Here is a 26,578-nt window from a genome sequence, read left to right as displayed (position 1 = left end):
CCAAATTATATTTAGAAATTATATCTTTTTTGATTATTTTTTTCTTTGCTTTATATTTGTAAAGTTTTTATTAACTGGCTATTTACTCAGTGCTTATTATGGGTAAAGTGCTGTTCTAAGCACCAGGGAACATTTTATAAAGGATTATTTAATATGTTTAATACTTATTAAATACTTGAAGGGTATAAAGCATTATGACAGGCACCGGCGTAAAAAATCCCTGGCCTTTAAGAACTAAAACTCTATTGTATTTGAGGGAGAGCAGATAAACACACATGAAACAAGTAAGTAGCAGTGTAGGAATTAAGTGCCTAGTAGTTTAATTATGTTCAGAGAAGGTCAAGGTCAACATGAATAGGACTGATAGTAATAGGTGTCATGGAAGAGATAGACCCTGAAATGGGTTCAGGATATGGTTAGAACTTGAGTAGCATTAGGGACGGAGAAGGCAATGGCACCCCACTCCAGTACTCTTGCCTGGAAAATCCCATGGATGGGGGAGCCTGGTAGGCTGCAGTCCATGGGGTCGCACAGAGTCGGACATGACCGAAGCGACTTTGCAGCAGCAGCAGCATTAGAGAAGTCAGCACCTGGTGGTGCTAGAGACCATGGATGAATTATGAAAAGGTATAGTAAGGTTCATGTCTGGATAGCAGAAGAGCAGCCCATATCCTTTTTCATTCCAGTTGAGGATCCTGGGAAATGGTGATGTCTTTGCAGAAGGCATGTGGAAGTGTTGTGACTTGAAGGGGAAACCTTGGTTCAGTAAAGATAGAGTTCCAGCAGTAGGATTGGATTGACCCAGTTTGACATGAAACTAGCTTTGAAGTTTGGGGGTGAATAGTTAGTGCTGATGATCATTAGAATTAAGGTGGTAGCAATGGAGATGAATGAGGATGTGTTTTGTAGATAAGCCCCATTGTGCTTACGGATGGTTTTGATTTGGGAATGGAGAGGATAAGGTGAAAGAAGGAGGAATTAAGACTGATTACAAAGTTTTTGACTTGAAAAATTGGGCAGATGTTGGTTCAATTTACTGATATAAAGAAGACTATTATAAACATCTTTTAGGGCTTCCCAGGGCTTCCTGGAGTGTGAAGTCAAGTGGGCCTTAGGAAGTATTACTATAAACAAAGCTAGTGGAGGTGATGGAATTTCAGCTGAGCTATTTCAGATCCTAAAAGATGATGCTGTTAAAATGGTGTACTCAGTATGCCAGCAAATTCGGAAAACTCAGCAGTGGCCACACGACTGCAAAAGGTCCATTTTAATTCCAGTCCCAAAGACGGGCAATGCCAAAGAATGCTCAAACTACTGCACAACTGCATTCATTTCACATGCTAGCAAGGTCACGCTCAAAATCCTTCAAGCTATTTTTCAGCAGTACATGAGCCGAGAACTTCTACATATACAAACTGTATTTAGAAAAGGCAGAGGAACCAGAGATCAAATTGCCAACATCTGCTGGATCATGGAAAAAGCAAGGGAATTCCAGAAAAACATATACTTCTGCTTCACTGACTACGCTGCAGCCTTTGACTGTGTGGATCACAACAAACCGGAAAATTCTTAAAGAGATGGGAATACCAGACCACCTTTCCTGTCTCCCAAGAAACCTCTATGCAGGTCAAGAAGCAACAGTTAGAACCAGACATGGAACAACAGACTGGTTCAAAATTGATAAAGGAGTACATCAAGGTTGTATATTGTCTCCCTGCTTATTTAACTTCTATTCGGAGTACATCGTGCAAAATGCCAGGCTGGATGAATCACAAGCTAGAACCAAGATTGCTGGGACAAGTATCAATAACCTCAGATATGCAGATGACACCACACTAATGACAGAAAGTGAAGAGGAACTAAAGAGCCTCTTGATGAAGGTGAAAGAAGAGAGTGAAAAAGCCGGCTTAAAACTCAACACCAAAAAACTAAGAAAATGGCATCTGGTTCCATCACTTCATGACAAATAGACAGGAAAAAATATGAAAACAGTGACAGACTTTCTTTTCTTGGGCTCCAAAATCACTGTGGACAGTGACTGCAACCTTGAAATTAAGACACTTGCTTCATGAGAGAAAAGCTATGACAAACCTAGACAGTGTATTAAAAAGCAGAGACATCACTTTGTGACAAAGGTGCATATAGTCAAAGCTATGGTTTTTTAGTAGTCGTGTGTAGATATGAGCATGTGTGCATGCTAAGTTGCTTCAGTAGTGTCCAACTCTTTGTGCTTCTATGGACGGTAGACCGCCAGGCTCCTCTGTCCATAGGATTTTCCAGGCAAGAATAGTGGAGTGGATTGCCATTTCCTACTCCAGGGTATTTTTCCAACCCAGGGATTGAACCTGATTTTCTTACATTTCCTGCATTGGCAGGTGGGTTCTTTACCACTATCGCCACCTGGGAGTTGGACCGTAAAGAAGGCTGAGCTCCGAAGAGTTGATGCTTTCAAACTGTGGTGCTTGAGAAGACTCTGGAGAGTCCCTTGGACTGCAAGGAGATCCAACCAGTCCATCCTAAAGGAAATCAGTCCTTAATATTCATTGGAAGGACTGATGCTGAAGCTGAAACTCCAGTACTTTGGCCAGCTGATGTGAAGAGCTGACTCATTGGAGAAGACCCTGATGCTGGGAAAGACTGAGGGCAGGGAGAAGGGGGCAACAGAGGATGAGATGGTTGGATGGCATCATCGACTCAGTGGACATCAGTTTGAGCAAACTCTGGGATATAGTGAGGGACAGGGACCTCTGGCGTGCTGCAGTCTGTGGGCTGGCAAAGAGTCGGATATGACCGAGTGACTGAACAAAATAACAGAGTGCTCCCCAGATGGTGCAGTTGTATAGAATTTGCCTTCAGTGCAGTAGACGTAGGAGGCTTGTGTTTGATCCCTGGGTCGGGAAGGTCCCTTGGAGGAGAAAATGGCAACCCATTGCAGAATTCAGAGGAGCCTGGCAGACTGTAGTCTATAGGGCTTCAAAGAGTCGGACAGGGCTTAACGACTGAGTATTCGCACACACGCATGGGGCTTCCCAGGTAGCTTAGTGGTGAAGCATATGCCTGGCAATGCAGGAGATGCCAGTTTGACTCCTGGGTCAGGAAGATCCCCTGGAGGAGGAAATGGCAACCCACTCCAGTATTCTTGTCTGGGAAATCTCATGGACAGAGAAGCCTGGTGGGCTACAATCCATGGTGTCAGAGTTGGACATCACTTTGCAATTGAACATTATAAACAGATTTAATAGGAAAAACAGTGGTACTTGAGATGGTTATGAGGTATCTAAGGGAAGGTGCCTATTGCAGGGGTCCCCAAATCCCGGGCCATGGACTAACTGCGCAGCAGGAGGTGAGGAGCAGGTTGGTAAGTGAGCAAAGCTTCATCTGCTGCTTCTCATCACTCCCCATTGCTCGTATTGCCAACAGAAACATCTCTGCCCCTGCCCCTGCTGTCCATGGAAAAATTGTCTTCCACGAAACCAGTGCCTGATGCCAAAATGGTTGGGGACCACTGGCCTAATGGGCAGTCAGATCTGTAATTGTGGATTTCAGTAGAGCTACCAGGAATGAGGGAATATAATTGTTAAAAAATAATCAAAACTTTTAGTATTTATTCATGCATTGGAGAAGGAAATGGCAACCTACTCCAGTGTTCTTGCCTGGAGAATCCCAGGGACGGCAGAACCTGGTGGGCTTCCATCTACGGGGTCACACAGAGTTGGACATGACTGAAGCGACTTAGCAGCAGCAGCATTAATATTAGTGTGGTTTTCTTAATCTAACATTTGTCAGTAAGAACTTTAAAAATTTAAGTAGTTCATTATTTTAAAATCCTTAATTCAAATATCTCACATTGCTAATTCTAGTTATTTAGTTCAATATTGTCCCAGTTGACTGTTTTGATAACCATTAATATTTGTTATCTTGATTATAATTACTCAAGCCAAGAATGACTTAGGACAACATATGACAATTAAACAGTCTTTAGAGATTGCTTTTTTACTTACATGTAGACTTTACATGTATTCTTTTAAAAAATTGAGGTAGCTTATTTATAACATTATTTAAGTTTCACATGTACATTTTAATGCAACTTTGAATACACTATAGCATGCCCACCTCCACAAGTCTGGTTTCCATGCAGCACCATACAATTGACCCCTTTTTAACCATTTTGTCCTCCCCAGACTCTTTTTCTCTGGTAATCACTACTCTGTACTCTGTATCTGTGTTTGCTTTGGCTTGGTTTTTTTCATTTTTTTTTTGTTCTTGTTTGTATTTTGTATTCCACATGAGTGAAATCATATGGTATTTGTCTTTCTCTGTCAGACTTATTTCATTTAGCATAATACCTTCAAGGTCCATCCCTGTTGTTGAAAATGGCTAGTTTTCATCATTTTTTATGGTCTAATAGTATTGCATTGTAGGTATAGACCACATCTTCTTTATCTGTTCATCTGTTAATGGGCACTTAGGTTGTTTGCATATATTGACTCTTGTATATAGTGCTGCGATAAACATAGGGATGAACATATGTATGGTCCGGCCACTCAAGATGGCTGTTATCTTGCTCTCGGTACATCCCCTGTTTGACCAGTCCCTGCTTCACTCACATGAATATCCAGTTCTCTTAATTATCAGGCTTAATTAGCTCCTGGAAACTGATGAGCCCACCTGATGTCAATTCCCTCTATAAATGGTAGCCGCCGCCTCCCCTGAGTAGCAAAGACTGTTCCCACATCCTGCCCAGCATCTGCCACACATGGTGGGGTGTCACACCAGGACCCTTTGTGTACGATCCCTCTATCCAATAAATCAAGAGTCCCTAACTTCCAAGCTGCAGACTGGTACCTGCTGGTCAGAGCAGCAGCAGCATTTAGATTAGAAATAAAGTGCAGAATAATTGTAATGTGCTTGAATCATCCAAAAACCATCTTCCCCAACTCTCAGTCCATGGAAAAATTGTCTTCCATGAAACTGGTCTGTGATGCCAAAAAGGTTGGGGACTGCTTCAGCAAACCACTGATGTCTCTGTCACCACTAATGTCTCCAGGCTCTTCAGTGTCGAGGCTGGACAACTTTAAGACTTGCAGGGTGCAATGCAACAAGATATCTTTTCAAGTTAGTTTTTCCATATTTTGATTTATATGGAAAAGTGGAATAGCTGGATCATATGGTAGTTATATACTTATTTTTTGAGTAATTTCTATACTGTTTTCCATAGTGACTGCACCAGTTTACATTCTTACCAATAGCGCGTGAATTCCCGTTTCCTCCACATCTTCGCCAATACTTATTTGTTGTCTTTTTGATAATAGCCATTCTAATGGGCATGAGATTGAGACCAAGGGTAGTCCTCAGTTAGCTCCATTAAACTGTAAATTGCTTAATAAATAATTAACTGTAACCTGCCTTCATTGATCAAACTTCCTTTAAATTGTCCTCCAAGCATTATGTAGCCTAAAAGATGTTTGCCTGAGTTGGTTTTTCAGGAACTTGGAGTCAGCTGTGTCCAGTTAGAGTCTGAGCTGGTTAGGACTGGCGGGATCACCATCCCTCCAAATGGGCATGCTTGAATGTACACTCAGTGACCTCTTGACGTCAGAAGACCAAAAACTCCACCCTCAGAACGTGAGTCCCACGGAGAAGCACGTAGCTTAGTTGCGCCTGTGCAGACTGATGATACCTCACCTTTTTCTTATCTCCAATTACCTCGTGCTCCCCACACCTCAGCTTTACCCAGGACCGTCTCCAGCCCGTGGCCTTTGGGGAGGTGGATGTTAGATTTGTTCTCCCATCTCTTCGCTTGGCTGCCTCGTGAATAAACCCTTTCTCTGCTGCAAACCTCTGTCTCGCCATTTGGCTCGCTGCATCTCGGGCAGTCGGACCTGGTTAGGTAACGAGATGATATTTCATTGCGGCTTTAATGTGCGTTTCTCTGATAATTAGCAATGTTGAACATCTTTTCATGTTCCTCTTGGCCCTTTTCATGTGTACTCGGGAAAAAACGTGTATTCAGATGTCTCCCCTTTTTTTTTTAATCGAGTTGTTTGTTGTTGTTGAGTTGTATGAGTTCTTTTATGTTTTAGATATCGGCTGCTTCTACCAGGTACCCTAAAATGAAAATGGGCTGTGTAAGTCTAGCCTCTTAATTCTGTTTTCCAAAAATTCCATTGTGTTCCTGTTTTCTCTATATAGAGAGGAGTATTTTTGTCATATATTCTAGATTTTTATCAGTGTCTAGGTGTGTTTTAATTTCTCATCCTTATCCCAGGACTGTCTGTTTCCGGCTGCCTCTCTACCCTTTTATGCATTTCTGACAATCTAGCGTAGCTCCACCATCATGTTATACCACAATCATTGATTTATTTGCCTGTTTTCCTAGCACATGGAATTTAGTGAGTAATCAATAAATGTTTATTGAATGATAAATGAATCAGTAAAAAAGTTGACATCTGTTATCTTCTAAAAATTTGCTTCAGTAATTCCTTAATGAATAGACATAAGATTTCATGGGAGTTAGTTTATTTTCTAGTCTATTTCTAGATTAAAATCAAGTGCCTGCAGTTAAAATTTTTTTGTGTTCCATATTAAGTTTTGAATTATATGTACCTTGATGAGGAAAAAAGGACCAGAGCGCTGCTGAGGCCCACCCCACAATTAGCATTTTTTCCCCAGCACTGATGCTGTGCTTTGTGCAGCCTTCTGTCTTGGGAAAGAAGAAACTAAAATGAGAGTGTATTCTGAGAATCAGTCCCTTCTCATCTAGTAAGTAAGTAAGTGGCAGATAGTCAGATGGTGTGTGTTGTATTATTTATTTAATCCTTTGCTATTCTGACAAAAAATTGTCTTTTTACATATAGAAAAGCCTCTAATGCTGGTGTGATTTCTGTTTAAAAATAGGAAATAATTGTTACTGAGGAATAGAAGAAATTTTCTTTTTTTGAATATGTGTATGTATGTGAAAATGTACCAAAAATTTACAAAATATTTTAAAATTTCTGTATTCTACTTTATGTAAAGCTTCCACATAAGAGGATTTAAAACCTGTGCACATTGGATCTAAGCTGTTTGGCCCACTATTGCTCTGTCATATGTGGTTTTTTTGATATTTTAGAACATAGATCTTGGGAAGAAAAATAAATAGTTGTCACCAAAGGCTTTCTTTTTTTAAAGACGGGTTAAAATGCCCATTTGTTTCTTGATCAAATATATTATTTGACTTCTCTTCTTTTAGAAATTTCAAGAAATTGCTGAAAAAAATATGGAAAAATTGAACCGTATTGAGAAGTCACACGAACAATTGGTGTTTGAAAATTCCCACTTCAAAAACTTGTTATCCCAGACCAAAAGGGAAAAGACCTCCTTGCTGGTAGCCTGTGCATTGATGGCTGGCGCCTTCTATCCTCTCTACAGCCGATCATCTGCCTTATCTACACAGAGAGATTTTCTCCAGGAGCAGGTCAACACCTTTGAGTTGTTAAAATTGGAAGTTAGAACTCTAGCCCAGGCTTTGTCAACAGTAGAAGAAAAGAAGCAAGAGGAAGCCAAGATGAAGAAAAAAACATTCAAAGGATTGATACGTGTATTCCGGAAAGGTGTTATTGCAATTTTGGCAGCAAACAGACTCAAGATTTTGGGCCAGTCGTGTGTCTCTCTTTTTACCTGGATGGAGAGTTTCAGAGAAGGCATAGGCGTGTTAGTGTGTACAGGAGAGCTCAAAGACAAGCAAAAATTTCCAAGTAAGATCATTTGGGCTTTTAAAAATCTAACTTGAATGTAAGTGACATCCAAAGTGAATATGTTGGCTCATTATGCAAAGACTTTAAAAAATCGTTTACAATGTCAAATCGTGTAACATATCTACATATATAGGTATCAATAGATATATATGTGTGTATGAATAACTGTGTATGTATATGTAAGTTAGGTTTTGATTTTTATAAACATTAAAATATAAACAAGGTTGCTGCTAAGTCGCTTCAGTCGTGTCCGACTCTGTGCGACCCCATAGATGGAAGCCCACCAGGCTCCCCTGTCCCTGGGATTCTCCAGGCAAGAACACTGGAGTGGGTTGCCATTTCCTTCTCCAATGCATGAAAGTGAAAAGTGAAAGGGAAGTCTCTCAGTCGTGTCCTACTCTTAGCGACCCCATGGACTACAGCCTACCAGGCTCCTCCATCCATGGGATTTTCCAGGCAAGAGTATTGGAGTGGGGTGCCATTGCCTTCTCCGAAACAAGGTAGCAAGTATATATAATTTCAACTTTGTATAGCTTTATTATATTTCAGTGCTCTTTTCACAGTAAATTGAAGAGTTTGTACAGCGATTTTTCAGTAAAGTCAATCTAGAAACTTTGCCCTATTTAAAATTAATTAGTAGCATAAATTACTTTCACTTCATTTGAGTTAGTATAAAATGATCAGAGTTAAAAATCTATTGATGAATACAAATGGAGCAAATGTGAGTTTACAGCAAACGTCTTTTTGAATGCTTGACTCTTCCTTTTTTTTTTTTTAATCGTGGTATGGTTGCTTTACAATGTTGTGTTAGTTTCTTCTGTGAATCGCTATATGTATACATAAATCCTCTGCCTCTTGGACTTCCCTCCTACCCACTGATCTCACCGGTCTAGGTAGCCACAGAGCACTGAGCTGAGCTCCCTGCACTGTACAGCAGGTTCCCACTAGCTAACTCTTTTGCACATCAGTCAGTTCAGTTCAGTCACTCAGTTGTGTCCCACTCTTTGCTACCCCATGGACTGCAACATGCCAGGTCTCCCTGTCCATCACCAACTCCTGGAGTATACTCAAACTCATGTCCATCGAGTCGGTGATGCCATCCAGTCATGTCATCCTCTGTGTCCACTTCTCCTCCTGCCTTCAATCTTTCCCAGCATCAGGGTCTTTTCAAATGAGTCAGCTCTTTGCATCGGGTGGCCAAAGGATTGGAGTTTCAGCTTCAGCATCAGTCCTTCCAATGAATATTCAGGACTGATTTCCTTTAGGATGGACTGCTTGGATCTCCTTGCTGTCCACAGGACTCTCAAGAGACTTCTCCCAACACCACAGTTCAAAAGAATCAGTTCTTTGGTGCTCAGCTTTCCTTATAGTCCAACTCTCACATCCATACATGACTACTGGAAAAACCGTAGTTTTGACTAGACAGACCTTTATTGGCAAAGTAATGTCTCTGCTTTTTAATATGCTGTCTAGGTTAGTCATAATTTTTCTTGCAAGGAGCAAGCATCTTGGAACATATTTTGCACGTAGTATTTTACACATAGTAGTGTTTATGTGTCAGTCCTACAATGTGTGACTATTCTGAGGCAACAATTATTTCAATTTTTAACTTTTCAAAAGTAAGCTATTAAATAATATAAGTAGAACTAAAGAAAGTTTTCTTCTCTTTTTTTATGATGTCAGTTACCATTACTATTTATATATATATAAATAGAGTCAATAAATCTAACATTTATTATAGACTTCTCCATGGTGAAGGCAATGGCACCCCACTCCAGTACTCTTGCCTGAAAAATCCCATGGATGGAGGAGCCTGGTAGGCTGTAGTCCATGGGGTCGCTAAGAGTCGGACACGACTGAGCGACTTCACTTTCATGCATTGGAGAAGGAAATGGCAACCCACTCCAGTGTTCTTGCCTGGAGAATCCCAGGGACGGGAGAGCCTGGTGGGCTGCCGTCTATCGGGTCACACACACGTCGGACATGACTGACGCAACTTAGCAGCAGCAGCAGCATACTAGGTAAAGTTCTGTGTACAATTTTTGTTCTATTTCTTAAATAGCTAAACACTCTCATAATTTTTAAATGAATTTTAATACTTTTTTGTAGCATTGCATAACAGATTTTTTCTATTTTTGTAGAACATCAAAAGGAGCAGTTACGTTGTTTGCAAGCTCTCAGTTGGCTCACCAGTACTGACCTTCTTGTTGCAATAATCAGTTCCATGGCTGAAGTACAGGACGCTATTAGTAAAACAGGTATGATTCCCTTTTTTATGTCCTTGGAAAATACAAAAGTAAATGTTCAGGAATGCCTTTTGGTACAAATTCTGATAAACCTTCAAAGAAGAAAATGTATTTGTTTTTATCTTTCTTTTATTCAGATACAGAGAGATGATTAAATCTATATTTAATGAAGTAGTGAATTAATGCAATTTTTGATGTATTATTTTGTCTTTGTGGAGAAATGGTGAATACATCCACCTTTTAGCTTTTTTATTAAGAATTGCTGGTAACGTTCTTTCAAATGTTTTAGTATTCCTTTTGTTTCTGGCTGTGAATTTCAGACAGTTGAATAATAAGTGAATCAGTAGAAAATTTTCCTCTCTCATATGGCAGTGTGTTCTTTTGTTTGTTTGTTTAATTGTGTGTGTGTGCGCTCAATTGTGTCCAACTCTTGGCGACCCTATGGACTGTAGTCCACCAGGCTCTGCTGCTAATGGGGTTTTTCAGGCAAGAGTACTGGAGTGGGTTGCCATTTCCTCTTCCAGAAGATCTTCCTGACCCAGGGATTGAACCTGTGTCTTGTGTCTGCTGCATTGGCAAGTGGATTCTTTACCACTGCACCACCTAGAGTTAATTTGAATAGTCTGCTCTTTTCCACTAGATGACACCACCAAGAACCAGCAATTTCCAAAGGTCTAAAATTCAAGTTTATTTTCTTGTGGCAGATTGTGTGACTTGTTTATGTGAAAGTTTTAATGAAAACTGATTTCTCTGCACTAAAAGAGTAACATACAGTTACCTACTGCTTAAGTTATGTCATTGAACTAATTATGGTCATTTCAGCCACATTAATAGTAAAAAAAAAAAAAAAGTATAGCAGACTTCTTAATACTTGACTGTGTAAGAAAATGTATTAATGAAATAATTTGGGATTTATTTTAATTCTTTAAACAATTCTTCTGTGTAAATATGGATCATTTATTATGATTTCAAGCTTCTAAACCTAGGCTCCTATAGTACAAAATTTATGATTTAAAGATTGTTTTTAGATTTTGCCATAAATGTTGGTAAGAAATATGCATATTTTAATATATTGGCAAAACCTCAACATACTGGATTTGGAGTCTGAAATAAAAGTGTACATAAATATATTTTAAGACTATTGGTAGCAATAAGTATAGGTAAGAACTATCAAGTGGAAGGTAGACCAAGAATGGTGATTGTAAGTGCGTGCCTGCTTTCAGGAACTAGCTGCCTTTGATGTTAGAACCTGGTATACCTCTAGCTGGAGGAAATAGCAAGTTCAAGAAAACTTATTTTAGGGAAGGTTTAAATGTTGTTGCATAAAGAACACTACTTGGGTACATAAATAAGTACCCATTATATCTGGCTTCTATTACATAGTGTCTGTGAGATTTATTCACTTATTGTTTGCAGTTTTAAAATTTTGCTGTATTATGTTTCATTGTATAAATATACTACATGTATGAATTTATGTATCTGTTCTCTGGGTAATGGACATTTAGGCTTATTATAGATTTTGGCTGCAATGATAAACTGTTATGACTATTCAAAAAAAAAAGAAATAGCAAGTTCAAGAAAACTTATTTTAGGGAAGGTTTAAATGTTGTTGGATAAAGAACACTACTTGGGGCCTTCCCTGGTGGCTCAGTGTTGGAGAATCTGCCTGCCAGTGCGGAAGACATGGATTCGATCCCTGATACGGAAGGATCCCACATGTCATGGAGCATTTAGACCTGTGTGCCACAACTGAGCCTGTGCGCTAGAGCTTGGGAGCTGCAACTGCTGAGCCCTCACGCTGCAACTACTGCCCTCAAGCCCGCCTGCCCTTGAGCCCGTGCTTCGCAGCGAGACACCACTGCAGTGAGAAGCCTGCGCACTACAGCTAGAGAGTGGCCCCCACTCTCTGAAACTAGAGGGGGCCCACACAGCACTGAAGACCCAGCACAGCCAAAAGTTAAATAGATATATAAATTAACACTTTTTAAAAGAACACTGCTTAGAGAAGAGAAAAATGAGGGTTGCTTAGAGAGGGAAAATAATAGATGTATCAAAGTACTGAAGAATATTAGAAAGGATATGGCCCAGGCAGATAATTGTTACTGAACTAGTACAAAAATTATCAATGTGAACCTTGATATTATATTCATTCTTTCTAGTTATAAGTTGTGTGAAGTTGGGCGAGTTACTTAACTTTACCAGGCCTCACAGTCTTTACCTATAAATGAAGATAATACTGTCTTCCCAGTTGTTATGAGGAATTAATATGATAACGGTTGCTGAACATTTTGTATGGTACCTGGTGTATAGTGGGTGCTAAAAAATTGTTGTTCCCTTACCCCCATCTCAGCATGAAAGCAGCGTCTCGTGTTAATGAACATGAACACATGCATGTCTCCAGTATACATTTTTTAAACTACTAATTATTAATTTTCTGTTCTAAAATTGCTTAAGTGCTATTATACAGTGGAGGCAACATGGTGTAGGGTTAAGTATGTATTCTTCCTGACTTTGAGTACTGACTCATGCTCACCATGTGACATGGACAAGTTGTTTAAACTCTCTGTTCCCCAGTTTCTTTTTATTTATTTATTTATTTATTTTTTAAATTTTATTTTATTTTTAAACTTTACATAATTGTATTAGTTTTGCCAAATATCAAAATGAATCTGCCACAGGTATACATGTGTTCCCCATCCTGAACCCTCCTCCCTCCTCCCTCCCCATACCATCCCTCTGGGTCGTCCCAGTGCACTAGCCCCAAGCATCCAGTATCGTGCATCGAACCTGGACTGGCAGCTTGTTTCTTACATGATATTTTACATGTTTCAATGTCATTCTCCCAAATCCTCCCACCCTCTCCCTCTCCAACAGAGTCCATAAGACTGTTCTGTACATCAGTGTCTCTTTTGCTGTCTCGTACACCGGGTTATTGTTACCATCTTTCTAAATTCCATATATATGCATTAGTATACTGTATTGGTGTTTTTCCTTCTGGCTTACTTCACTCTGTATAATAGGCTCCAGTTTCATCCACCTCATTAGAACTGATTCAAATGTATTCTTTTTAATGGCTGAGTAATACTCCATTGTGTATATGTACCACAGCTTTCTTATCCATTCATCTGCTGATGGACATCTAGGTTGCTTCCATGTCCTGGCTATTATAAACAGTGCTGCGATGAACATTGGGGTACACGTGTCTCTTTCCCTTCTGGTTTCCTCAGTGTGTATGCCCAGCAGTGGGATTGCTGGATCATAAGGCAGTTCTATTTCCAGTTTTTTAAGGAATCTCCACACTGTTCTCCATAGTGGCTGTACTAGTTTGCATTCCCACCAACAGTGTAAGAGGGTTCCCTTTTCTCCACACCCTCTCCAGCATTTATTATTTGTAGACTTTTGGATCGCAGCCATTCTGACTGGTGTGAAATGGTACCTCATAGTGGTTTTGATTTGCATTTCTCTGATAATGAGTGATGTTGAGCATCTTTTCATGTGTTTGTTAGCCATCTGTATGTCGTCTTTGGAGAAATGTCTATTTAGTTCTTTGGCCCATTTTTTGATTGGGTCATTTATTTTTCTGGAGTTGAGCTGTAGGAGTTGCTTGTATATTTTTGAGATTAGTTGTTTGTCAGTTGCTTCATTTGCTATTATTTTCTCCCATTCTGAAGGCTGTCTTTTCACCTTGCTAATAGTTTCCTTTGATGTGCAGAAGCTTTTAAGGTTAATTAGGTCCCATTTGTTTGTTTTTGCTTTTATTTCCAATATTCTGGGAGGTGGGTCATAGAGGATCCTGCTGTGATGTATGTCAGAGAATGTTTTGCCTATGTTCTCCTCTAAGAGTTTTATAGTTTCTGGTCTTACGTTTAGATCTTTAATCCATTTTGAGTTTATTTTTGTGTATGGTGTTAGAAAGTGTTCTAGTTTCATTCTTTTACAAGTGGTTGACCAGATTTCCCAGCACCACTTGTTAAAGAGATTGTCTTTAATCCATTGTATATTCTTGCCTCCTTTGTCAAAGATAAGGTGTCCATATGTGCGTGGATTTATCTCTGGGCTTTCTATTTTGTTCCATTGGTCTATATTTCTGTCTTTGTGCCAGTACCATACTGTCTTGATAACTGTGGCTTTGTAGTAGAGCCTGAAGTCAGGTAGGTTGATTCCTCCAGTTCCATTCTTCTTCCTCAAGATCGCTTTGGCTATTCGAGGTTTTTTGTGTTTCCATACAAATTGTGAAATTATTTGTTCTAGCTCTGTGAAGAATACTGTTGGTAGCTTGATAGGGATTGCATTGAATCTATAAATTGCTTTGGGTAGTATACTCATTTTCACTATATTGATTCTTCCAATCCATGAACATGGTATATTTCTCCATCTATTAGTGTCCTCTTTGATTTCTTTCACCAGTGTTTTATAGTTTTCTATATATAGGTCTTTAGTTTCTTTAGGTAGATATATTCCTAAGTATTTTATTCTTTCTGTTGCAATGGTGAATGGAATTGTTTCCTTAATTTCTCTTTCTGTTTTCTCATTATTAGTGTATAGGAATGCAAGGGATTTCTGTGTGTTGATTTTATATCCTGCAACTTTACTATAGTCATTGATAGTTCTAGTAATTTTCTGGTGGAGTCTTTAGGGTTTTCTATGTAGAGGATCATGTCATCTGCAAATAGTGAGAGTTTTACTTCTTCTTTTCCAATTTGGATTCCTTTTATTTCTTTTTCTGCTCTGATTGCTGTGGCCCAAACTCCCAAAACTATGTTGAATAGTAATGGTGAAAGTGGGCACCCTTGTCTTGTTCCCCCAGTTTCTTTACTTGTAAAGTGGGAATAGAATTACTCTTCTCAGAATTGTTTAGAGGACTAAATGAGTTAATTTGTAAAGCACTTACTTGTCTTTGTTTTCTATTTTACTAACTTTTCTTAGTTCAAATATTGGTCTTTATTTAGATTTATTGCATTAATTAATAATGAAATTTCATAAAAATGTAAATTTCAATTGAAAATACATTAGTTTATCTTAAAATTTCAAGGCTATTTACACATCCCTTACAGTTCCAATTGTTAAAACATGGTTTTGTTATAAATTAGTATACATATAAGGAGTAAGAAAAAATTTCTTTCTCTCTATCCACTCACTCTTCCTTCCTCCGTTCCATCTCTTGGAGTTTTCCACCCACTCATCCACCCACTAACAGACTGATAAGTGATATAAATGATATCATAGGCTGCATGCTTTTTAATGTCTTCATTTAAAAATTATTTTGAAACAGCCTCAGACTTATAGGATAGTTGCAGGTACACAACAGAGAATTATATTTTCTGAATGGTTTGCAAGCAAGTTGCTCACATGCTATTCCATTATTTGTTTCTGGTAATATTCTTCTAGAGAGTGATTGTGATATCTGGGTAATATATATCAGTTGGACGTTCCATCAGCTGTTTAACCAATTTACAGTAGGATGTTTTCATCCTAGGCCAGGTATCAAGAATATCAGTTCAGCTTTGATTTGTAATCGATTCTTTGTCCCTTGAATCATCTAATACTGTGAGTTGTATCTTGATTCTTTCAGCCATGTGGGACTCTGAAATGGCAGAATCTTGGGAAAGTCTACTTAGGACATGTGAAAATTCGGAAATGAAAGAGAATATTTCTTATAACTCTTTTTCTTTGTTCCCTCTTTATTTTTCTTTCTGAAGAACATGCTAAAAATTTAAATCATATTACTTGTCAGGTCTATGTATTGATGGCATCACTGTCACTTTTTTATTAACAGTATTGTGTTAGTTATGGCATCCAGTCCCATCACTTCATGGGAAATAGATGGGGAAACAGTGTCAGACTTTATTTTTTTGGGCTCCAAAATCATGGCAGATGGTGACTGCAGCCCTAAAATTAAAAGACACTTACTCCTTGGAAGGAAAGTTATCACCAACCTAGATAGCATATCGAAAAGCAGAGACATTACTTTGCCAACAAAGGTCCGTCTAGTCAAGGCTATGGTTTTTCCTGTGGTCATGTATGGATGTGAGAGTTGGACTGTGAAGAAGGCTGAGCGCCGAAGAATTGATGCTTTTGAACTGTGGTGTTGGAGAAGACTCTTGAGAGTCCCTTGGACTGCAAGGAGATCCAACCAGTCCATCCTAAAGGAGATGAGTCCTGGGTGTTCATTAGAAGGACTGATGTTGAAGCTGAAACTCCAATACTTTGGCCACCTCATGTGAAGAGTTGACTCATTGGAAAAGACCCTGATGCTGGGAGGGATTGGGGGCAGGAGGAGAAGGGGACGACAGAGGATGAGATGGCTGGATGGCATCACTGACTCAATGGACATGAGTTTGAGTAGACTCCGGGAGTTGGTGATGGACAGGGAAACCTGGCATGCTGCAATTCATGGGGTCATGAAGGGTCGGACACAACTGAGTAACTGCACTGAACTGATTGTGTTAGTTTCTGGTACATAGCAAAGTGATTCATATATATATATATACACACACAAATATATACTCTTTTTCATATTCTTTAGTGTTTATTATAGAATATTGAGTACAGTTCTCTGTGCTATAAAGTAGATCTTTGTTGTTTCTCTCTTTTATATATATAGTAGTTCATATCTGGGTTTCCCTGGTAGCTCAGTTGGTACAAAAAACCACCTGTAATGCTGAAGACCTGGGTTTGATCCCTGGATTGGGAAGATCCCCTGGAGAAGGGAACAGCTACCCACTCCAGTATTCTAGCCTGGAGAATCCATGGACAGATAGTCCATGGGGTTGCAAAGAATGGGACATGACAGATGTCTGCTTATCCAAAACTCCTGGTTTATCCCTCCCCCTCCCCCTTTACTAACCATAAGTTTGTTTTCTATGTCAGTGAGTCTGTTTCTATTTTGCAAGTAATTTCATTTGTATCATATTTTAGATTCCACATATAAGCGATATCATATATTTGACTTTCTGACTTAGTTAGTATGGCAGTCTCTAGCTCCATTCATGTTGTGGCAAATGGCATCATTTCATTCATTTTCACTTTTTTTCTTTTTAGCTCTAGGAAAGCTAGTACCTGTATGGCAATACCAAGTAGTAACTTCTAATATATTAAATAGTAGCTATTGCTTCTCCTGTTATCTTTGTTCAAAGCTTAAATATATCAGTTCAGTACTCTTTTAGAAAGTTAGGTGCTTATCTTTTTTAGAGTGAGTTCTGAATTAAACTATTAACTATTTATAGGAGAGAAAATTAAACATGTTGGATATATAATAGAATATTGATTAGGAACCTGAATTCTAAATTTGAATCTGGGTTCCACTGCTTACTGCATGTGTGTCATTGGGAAAATCACTTCATCCTTTTTCATTCTCACTATCTGTATCTGTAAAATTTGGCCAAGGAAAGTTCCTAGCTCATAGTTACTCAGAGTAAATGCATCTTTCTAAGTCCCTTGTGTATGTCATTTTCCAATAAATGTCATTTTATCTCTTTTTTTGTATCCTGATGTCTCAATGGAACCTGTATATTACTGTATACCTTTTCTTGAAGCTGCAAGTTCAACAATGGTGACTTGAATTCACTACTCAGAAAGTAAAGTGGTTGCTAAAGGTAGTTGGCCCTGCTGCCTTCTTAAACTTTGACAATGTATTTATAGGCAGTGGGCAAAGACCCCAGTTTCCATGTTGTCTCTGTAAATACTGGACAGGTGGCAACCTTCTTGCCTTCATTAAAGTGTTTGCCCACTTGAGATAAATTGCCTCTTCCAGGTATCCAAATGGTGTGCCTGCAAGAGATCATTTACCTCAAACAGGGGAGAATGTTACTTCCACTGAAGGGCTAGGATATCAATCATGATAGGAATGGACTGAAGAACCCTATAGATAGCTCAACTTTTTTATGTAACTTGTTCAGACCGAATTTCTCAACATATAAACAAATGTGCTGATTTGCTCTGAAATATCTCTGAATAAATACAGGTGTAACTGATTATGAATAGAATGTTCATGCATTTTGTTATACACTTCAATTATAAGTGAATCTTAATTATCTAGAAGATAGGTGACTCAGATATACATGCCCCTGCTACCACTACTCACAACTTTCTTTTGTTGTATACTCTACGTTAACTTTGTAGAGGTCATAGCAGCTCTTCCACTCAAAACTCGGAAATCTAGGCTGTCTTTGGCACAACATTGAGGTTTCATATTAGGAAGTTCAAAATGGCAAGTAAAGATATTTGTATTAGCAAGTAGTTATTGGTTTATATTTTAAAACTTAAAGACTTTATTGAATCCTAACAAAGAGTACAAAGAGACATGTTGAAGGGTCAAAGAGCCACACTCGAAGTGTGGCTGTGGACCAGCAACCTCAGCATTAACAGTGATATGCTAGAAGTACAATCTCATGCCAGAATGTGCGTTCTAAAAAGATGGTCTATATACACAGTAAAGTGTGAGAAGAAGTAATTTACAGAATTTTGTTAAACACCTAATGTCATTCATATCTCAAACAAGTACAGTCTGACCAGGGATCATTTTTAACTCTTGAGCTACTCGTGTCTCCTTTGAAGGAGGCTACATTTAACTTCCCAACGTGTATTTTGTGGCTTTAAAAATGATTATGTTTGCCTTTTCTTGTATTTTTCAAACATTTTGAAAATTTTCAAGCATATAGAAAATTTGAAAGGATTTTATGATGAACAGTTATTTTGTTTTTTTAAATTAAAATTTATTTGCCTGTTTTTAAGAACACTTTTTTTAAAATTTAAATTTATTTATTTTAATTGGAGGTTAATTACTTTACAATATTGTATTGGCTTTGCCATACATCAACATGAATCTGCCACGGGTGTACACGTGCTCCCCATCCTGAACCCCCCTCCCACCTCCCTCCCCGTACCATCCCTCTGGGTCATCCCAGTGCATGAGCCCCAAGCATAAGAACACTTTGGAATGAATAATTTATCTTTGGAAGTGTTCGTGACCATGTCAAATTCCAGGGTCACAGTTCCATAGTGTATATTTATTAGTTAAAATAATTTACAAGGTCAAAATTATTTTAAGAAACATATATGAAGCTTTAACATATTTTTGCAACTTACAGATAGTTTGTGGAAACTTTTAGGAGCCATAGAAAATTTGATTGAATATCCAGATACTATCTAACAAAGCAGCACAATTGTTCTTTTAATATTTTTTTGCAAAAGAACAAAAGAAAAAATTTCTTCTCAGATCTATTCTAAAATAATACATGTGTATTAAAAATATTTTTAACCCCCACCTTGTTCCAGAAAAAAGTTATGGCAGCATACAGGTATTTATAAAATATCACTTTAAGTGAAGATAGCTTCTTGTAATCCCTCTCTGAGAGTATGATTAATATTTGTGTGTACTTCTTTCAAATTCTGTGTATATTTCAATATGACCAGATCGTCCTATGCACCATTTTTGTTGTTCTTTTTTCATGACTTATTTTCAATGACTAATAATTGTGTAATCTCATTGGCTGTTGTAAGGGTTTAAATGAGTTATTGCGTGCTGGCGGTGCTTGGTTTGGCACATGTCTTTGTATCAACAGCAGTATTAGTCTTCATTTCTTACTTTAGGAATCAGCTCTTTAGCTTGGTATACAAAACCCTTCTCGCTCTGATTCTCATTTTTTTTGTATGGTTTCACCTCTCTGCACTCTCATTAATAAACCTACAGTTGAGCTAAACTGAGCTGCTTGCTGTTCCCCAGATATAGGACGCTCTGTTATGTCTCCAAACATGCAGAGCAAACTATTTTTTTTTGCTACTAGACCCTAAGAGGAATTTATTACATGGATTATCATATTGGAAGTATTGAATAACATCACAGTTTATATCTTTAAAAGCTGCTTCATGAAGATACAGAAGTTTTTTTCTTGCTAGTGTTACTTATCTTCAGTGAAAACTGAGAGCATATTATAATAGTTTTTAGAGTGAAGTAGTCCAGGGATGTAGCTTCCTTACTATTTAAGCTGATGGAAAGGTAGAGGCTCAAGGATGAAGATTTATGATTGAGTAGTATATTTATTAGATAAGGTGTGTCAGTCGCTCCGTCGTGTCTTACTCTTTGCGACCCCAGGGACTGTAGGCCACCATCCTCCTCTGTCCACAGAATTCCAGAATACTGCAGTGGGTAGCCACTCCAGTCGGGGGGTCTTCCTGACACAGGGACTGCGCCCAAGTCTCCTGAATTGCACGCATATTCTTTAATCTGGGGTTCACAGAACCTTTCTCAAAGTGTTCTATGGATAGAATTCAGAGGGGGAGTGTTGATGGACGTGAATGAAAAATAATTACATCTTGGTTTACTAACCATTAATGAACTTCAACATTTCCTTCAGTTATGCATGGTGATGACGGACCATGATAATATTAACAGCATGGTGACTTAGTTGCTAATTAAAATCACAGCTACTTTAAAATTATAATATAATTGTTACAACTATCTCTAGATATTGTTTACGCTCATCCTTTGGTGCTCAGTAATAGACTTTCACACACATGGTTTGTTATCAGTCTCTGTGTATAGCTGGATACTGATGCCGTGCAGCTGACCACATACCAGGACGGCACCAAGCCTAGTGGTTGTTCCTCCACCCAGTGGAGCTTCTGTGTTCTTCATTCTGTTTTGCTTTCCAGGATTCCCTAAGTAAAAAATTCTGTTACTTCTTTGAAAGAGCAACCTGTAAGCACCTGGAAACATTTCAGAACTCTTTCAAAAGTGTTAAGTTCCTTCTGTCTTCATAGCATCTAACCCGAATCATAGATTCACAATCTTTTTAACTTTGTGATTAAATTTATTGAATAGATTGACCTAGCCAAAGATGAACTCACTGAATTTTGAACAAAAACTTTCCACAATAGATTCTTAAAAATTTTCATTGAAGTATAGTTGATTTACAGTGTTATATTAGTTTCAGATTTATAGCAAATAGATTCAGTTATACATATATATATATTATTTATCAGATTTTTTTCCTTATAGATTATTACAAAATACTGAGTATAGTTCCTTGTGTTATACAGTTAGTCACTGTTGGTTATGTATTTTATATATATGTTAAGAATTTGAAAGCCTTGGTGTATTCTAATATTTTTTGAAAAATGCCTACCTCTGCCTTGTAAAGTGAACTATAGGAACTTTAATTATATTTGTAGCAGTATATTCTGTGGGTTAGGATTTTCATCACTTCTAAATATTAAAAACTGATGCGAGCCTGACATGTTTAATGCCTTCATAAAGATTAGCTCATAGGTCAAGGTTCTTAGGATGGCTAAGCAACAACTTTCACATGCTATTTAAAAATATTAATTTTAATTAGTCTATATTTTAAATATATTATCTTATATATAATACATTCAGTTCAGTTCAGTCACTCAGTTGTGTCTGACTCTCTGTGACCCCATGTACTGCAGCACGCCAGGCTTCCCTGTCGATCACTATCTCCCGGAGTTTACTCAAACTCAAGTCCATCACATCGGTGATGCCATCCAGCCACCTCATCCTCTGTTGTCCCCTTCTCCTCCCACCTTCAGTCATTCCCAGCATCCGGGTCTTTTCCAGTGAGTCAGTTCTTTGCATAAGGTGGCCAAAATATCAGAGCTTCAGCTTTAGCATCAGTCCTTCCAATGAATATTCGGGACTGATTTCCTGAAGAATTGACAGGTTGGGTCTCATGAACCTTAAAATCATTTGATAACTGCATTTTAATAAAATTTGCTTTCATTGTAATTCTATATACTTTGACTTAACATGTTTAAAAGTAATATTATAAGAAGGGGATCCATAGGTTTTATCAGGCTACCAAAGGGGTATATGGGACCAAAATGACCAATAACCCCCTGCTTTTGATAATCATTCCCCACAATAGCATTTGTCTAAGTCAAGGTATGTTTTTGAGTACTCCTGTTATTGGTCATTTATATCTATAGTATTATTTATAAATAGTACTGATAGAAACAAAAGCTACTGATTTTTAATCGGTGTTATAGATCCCATCTCCACATTGCTTAGCACAGTATCCTCATACATATGAGTTGGTCTATCACTAACTGTTTAATGAATGAATGAGGAAGGCAGTTATACAGTGCTTTTTTTTTTAAGCTTTATTTATTTTGGTTGCACCCTGTGGCATGTGGGCTCTTAGTTCTTCATCCAGGGACCATGCCTGTACCCCATGCAGTGGAAGTGTGGAGTCGTAACCACCGGGCCACGGGGAAGTCCCAGTGTGCAGTGCTTCTCAAAATATTTGTGTTATTTCTGGAAAAGTGTTTGTGCCTGATAGAAAAACTTGACACAGTATAGAAACTTGCACAGAAGAAATAAAAATCACCCAAAAGGCTATCCCTATCATTCTTAACACTTGAATGATTTCTACAAATCTTCCAGACATGTGTGTAAACATATATACATACCAACACCTGCAGCTGTATATGAGGAAATCATATAATCATGTCTCATTATAATTTTTTTTCCATTCAGTGGATAATAAATTTCTTTCTATGTCAGTAAGATAAGTGTACTTCATTAATTATATCTGATCACATACTACTCCATTATTCTTGCCTGGAGAATTCCATGAACAGAGGAGCCTGGTGGGCTACAGTCCATGGGGGTCACAAAGAGTTGAACATGACTCAGCAACTAACACTTTTACTTTTCAGTTATTCTATTGTTTATATGTATATAATTTACTCTGAGAATTCCCTATTGATGGAGATTGACATTTTTTCATATTTTTTTACTATTTTAAGTAATATTATAATAAACTGTGCTGTGATTAGCATATTTGTACATAAAAGCATTTTATACTTGTGCAATTATTTCCTTGGCTAAGTCCTAAGAAATGAGCTTGCATGTTTTACATTTGGAAATTATAGTCTGTCTTCCTTTCATAAAAGTTTCTTTGCATTACACTTCCATGAACAGCACTTAGAATTCTGATTTTCACATTATATCTTTGGCACACAAAGTTTTGACAGTCTTTTTCATCTTTATCAATTTGAAAGAGGTAAGAAAGCTCTATGTTATTCCTTATTTATAATTTGATTGTTAGGTTGCATATCTTTTCATTTGTTCTATACCCATTCATATTCTTTTACAAATTAACTCATTATGTTCATATATGGGAGTGTGTGTTTGTTTCAAATATAATTATAAGAACTCCTTGTATATCACGCATATTAGCATTAAGACTAGTGGTCGAAACAATTCTCTATGGATTTTTGAGGATATTGACCTTAGTCGTACAATATTGCCCCTTCTGTTGGAAAAGGTAATTGCAGAACATAGAGTCCTCTTCTTTCTTGAAAGACTTATGCTGTTAGGGGAAAGTGATGAACAAATGTATTTAGCATAAACAAGAATTTGTTAAATGTAACAAGTCAAACATTTTAAACAGTCCAGACAGGTTTAGACCTGAGGAATTTCAGTGACTTTATTTTCCCTCTTATTTCTGTATTATTACACAAATAATTCTACTACTATGTCACTGGAGGATTTTTTTGTTTCTTCATTTGTTTAATATTGAATTAATTGTATTCTATACTGTATGATGTGAAGTAAATTGTAAAAACACTTCTTATTCATCAAAGCATAAATCATTTATAAAATAATATGCTTTCTGTAATTCATTGAAAGTAGCAGTCAGAAACTTGGAGTGTATGCCTCTTTCCCACTTCTTAAAAATTCAAAAGAATGCCTTGTGAAATTATTTTGCCACTTCATTTCACCTTTCAGAGTGGTTAGTGTCTACACAACACATTGCTGTGATACAGGAAAAAAACCCCTACCATTCATTAAAATTTAATTATAGTTGTTTTTTCTTCTAAAGGGTAAAAGGTTTATTACCTTTGTATTCCTAAAAATTTCTTATAACAATGAGCCTTTATCTCCTTTATTTAGAATAACTTTTGACGTACTATAAAAGCTAATGTTAATCAACTTCTCTTGGGATCATTGAATGCATTCTCGTATTCAGCATTGTTGCAGCTACTATAGAAGCAAAAAGAAATATAACTTAATCCAACAAACCTGTTAAAAATACCTAAATATGCTAGACTGGCACTGTGAAGACAAAAAAAGTCTACTAGATGAAAATAATGAAGGAGTTGCAAGCTTGCTGGAGAAACCGGGAGTACATATATAGACATCGGAATTGATGTGTTATATTGAATGTTATAATACATAAATTTTACTGTTTATTCAATTATTTAACCTGGTAAATACATCCTGTAGTTTTGTAACTCTTTACAGTGTTCTGCATTATGTGTTTATTCTACATAAACCTACTAACTTTTTTTATTCATGATTTATTTAAGGAATCTGTTTTGAAAAGAACTGAGTATTGTAATTATACTTTGTGTGCCTTCTGTCCATGGGCTTCTCAGAGAACATACTTACGACAGAGGACATATTTTAAACTTACTCTTCCTTATGTTCTTAGAAGCCGAAGCATCAACAGCTGAAAGAAATCAGTTCTACATGGAGGATGTTTTATCCATGTAGATGTTTTATAAGACTTGTATACTTTTATCCAGTTAACAATTTCTAGTTTACATGTAACTTCTAAGCAGTGTGGTTCTCTGATTCTAACTGAGGCATACATTTAAAAATTAATCTTTCTTTTCATAAACTGAGGAATAAAGAAAGAAAACAGGCTCAAATTTTTGAACATAGGGCTTCTGTGAGATGACAGTTTCTGACATAGAAAACCACTGATGGGCCAGCTTCTCAGTCAGCGTTACTCTCCAGTGCCCAGCCATGTGTGTTCTTAGAATTAGGAAACACTTTTCTCTTGGAGAAAACTAGCCAAATGCTCTTTTTGCTCTTCTGATGTGTAGACAAGATTTAAATGAACTCCCAACAGCAGAGGAGCTTGAAATGTAGAGTGGTATACTGCTTCATTTAAACAGTCTCTTCATGTTTGCCATTTCACATGGATAGTATCGTAAGACAAGTAATGACAGATGAAGACCTGCGTAGCAGAGGGAAAACTAAATTACACGACTTTTATTAAGGCATAAGTAAACCTATTAACCATTATCTGGAATACCAATTAGTAGAAAGAACACTGACGATTTTATTTATCAGCGTTAAACACAATTATTAATTACAGACCTGATGAATCTAGCAGCTAGCAGGTCATGTTGGATATGCTGGGACCTTAAGTCCATTATATGAGAGGAATGATTGCCAAAATCCTCTGGGAAAATGAGTAATGGTAGTTGTAAAATTTTAATTGCCTTGGAATAAGGCAAATTATATTTTCTTTTCTGATAATACAAATAGTGTGACATTAAGGTAATAAGCTTCAGCAGCTATAAATAGAAGATGAATTTGTTAGGTTTTAGAACAAAAGATTGATGATGACTTTTTAGTGTCATAGTGCTTAGTATGAAGGAATACTGTAAATACATGCAGATTTTCTTTAGATACATTATTTAGTAGGTGAGCTGTTTCCTACTCAGTGAAAATTAGTATCAGAGCTTCTTGAATGGATTGCTATTGGTTAATAGGAATTATATAATTGAGAAAACATTTTCATTATGTTGTGGTTGGCAGTATTGTGAAATGAACATGCGACAAGTCCCGTTTTTCTGTGCCTTTTTTCTTTTTCTTTTGAAGATCCAAATTCCAGAATTTGTGGGCATTTACTTATAGGGGCAGCCAAGAATTCTTTCGCAAAACTCATGGATAAAATTAGTCTGGCAATGGACAGTATGCCTTTGCATAACAACAGGAGCATTACATATGTAGAAAAAGACTCCCTGGTTCAGAGGCTGGCCCGTGGACTTCATAAAGTAAACACATCGGCCCTGAAATATGGCCTGCAAGGCCATGTGCCCATTTTGGTATGTATGCAATTTCATTAAATAGGGATTTTAGAACTTGTAAATTTAATTCCAAATCAAGTTTATTTGTAGCCTAAATTAGTTGCACACAAGTATATGCAAATTCTTTTAGATTTCATGTAATCATTTAATATGATAAATGAAAGCACCTCCAAATAAGTGTCAGTAATATCAAACTACAAAAGTTCTGGCATGAGTTCTGAATATACTGTTCTCTCTAAGTATGCTACAACAGAATTGTGTAGGAATTAATTGATTATTACATTTTCTAGCCATCTAGATTATTTCTTTCCTTCAGTTGTTCATTTCATGTAAGGCACATTATTGGTCACATAAAAAATAAAGCTTTCACTTAAACAAGTTTTAGTAAGAGCTGATATTGTTATCTGTGTATTCCAGGTTACATTTAACTTGGTAAAATGGTCATTGCTGTGGACCTCTTAGAAAATCTGTAGTGCCTTCTTGTAAAATTGTTCTTGTTTGACAACAGAAAAGCACAGCATCATTACAGAAGCAAATATTTGGATTCACACAAAGGCTGCATGCAGCAGAAGTGGAGCGTCGCTCACTGCGCTTAGAGGTCACAGAACTGAAACGGAATCTGAATGAAATGAAGAAGGAGCTTGACAAAACCCAGGGTCTCCAAATGCAATTAAATGAATTTAAGCAGTCTGTAAGTATATCTGATTTTAAAACCGTTGCTTCGGTAAGTGCTTCTCTGACATTAAA

General features: G+C 37.4%; 1 protein-coding gene across 19 annotated transcripts in view; it reads left to right on the top strand.

Moving 5' to 3' along the window:
* CCDC171 (coiled-coil domain containing 171) overlaps positions 1 to 26,578 on the top strand; it is a 340,483-nt gene that overhangs the window by 136,054 nt on the left and 177,851 nt on the right. For 18 of the 19 annotated variants that reach the window (XR_015169517.1, XR_015169516.1, XR_015169518.1 and 15 more), the window contains 4 exons: positions 7,232 to 7,736; positions 9,878 to 9,994; positions 25,623 to 25,849; positions 26,340 to 26,522. Coding sequence is in view for 16 of the 19 variants with exons in the window: in XM_086415030.1 (XP_086271156.1) it covers positions 7,232 to 7,736; positions 9,878 to 9,994; positions 25,623 to 25,849; positions 26,340 to 26,522 (1,032 nt within the window). In the remaining 3 variants the exon portion in view is untranslated. Of the gene's footprint in view, positions 1 to 7,231; positions 7,737 to 9,877; positions 9,995 to 10,434; positions 12,022 to 25,622; positions 25,850 to 26,339; positions 26,523 to 26,578 lie in introns of those variants that run through there. The other variant, XM_086415040.1, reaches the window with a different exon arrangement.

Source organism: Bos grunniens, chromosome 8 (genome assembly GCF_055505025.1).
Source record: "Bos grunniens cultivar Pamir isolate PY7600 chromosome 8, Bosgru_T2T1.0, whole genome shotgun sequence".
Classification (NCBI taxonomy): domain Eukaryota; kingdom Metazoa; phylum Chordata; class Mammalia; order Artiodactyla; family Bovidae; genus Bos; species Bos grunniens.
This window is presented reverse-complemented; position numbering and strand designations above follow the sequence as displayed.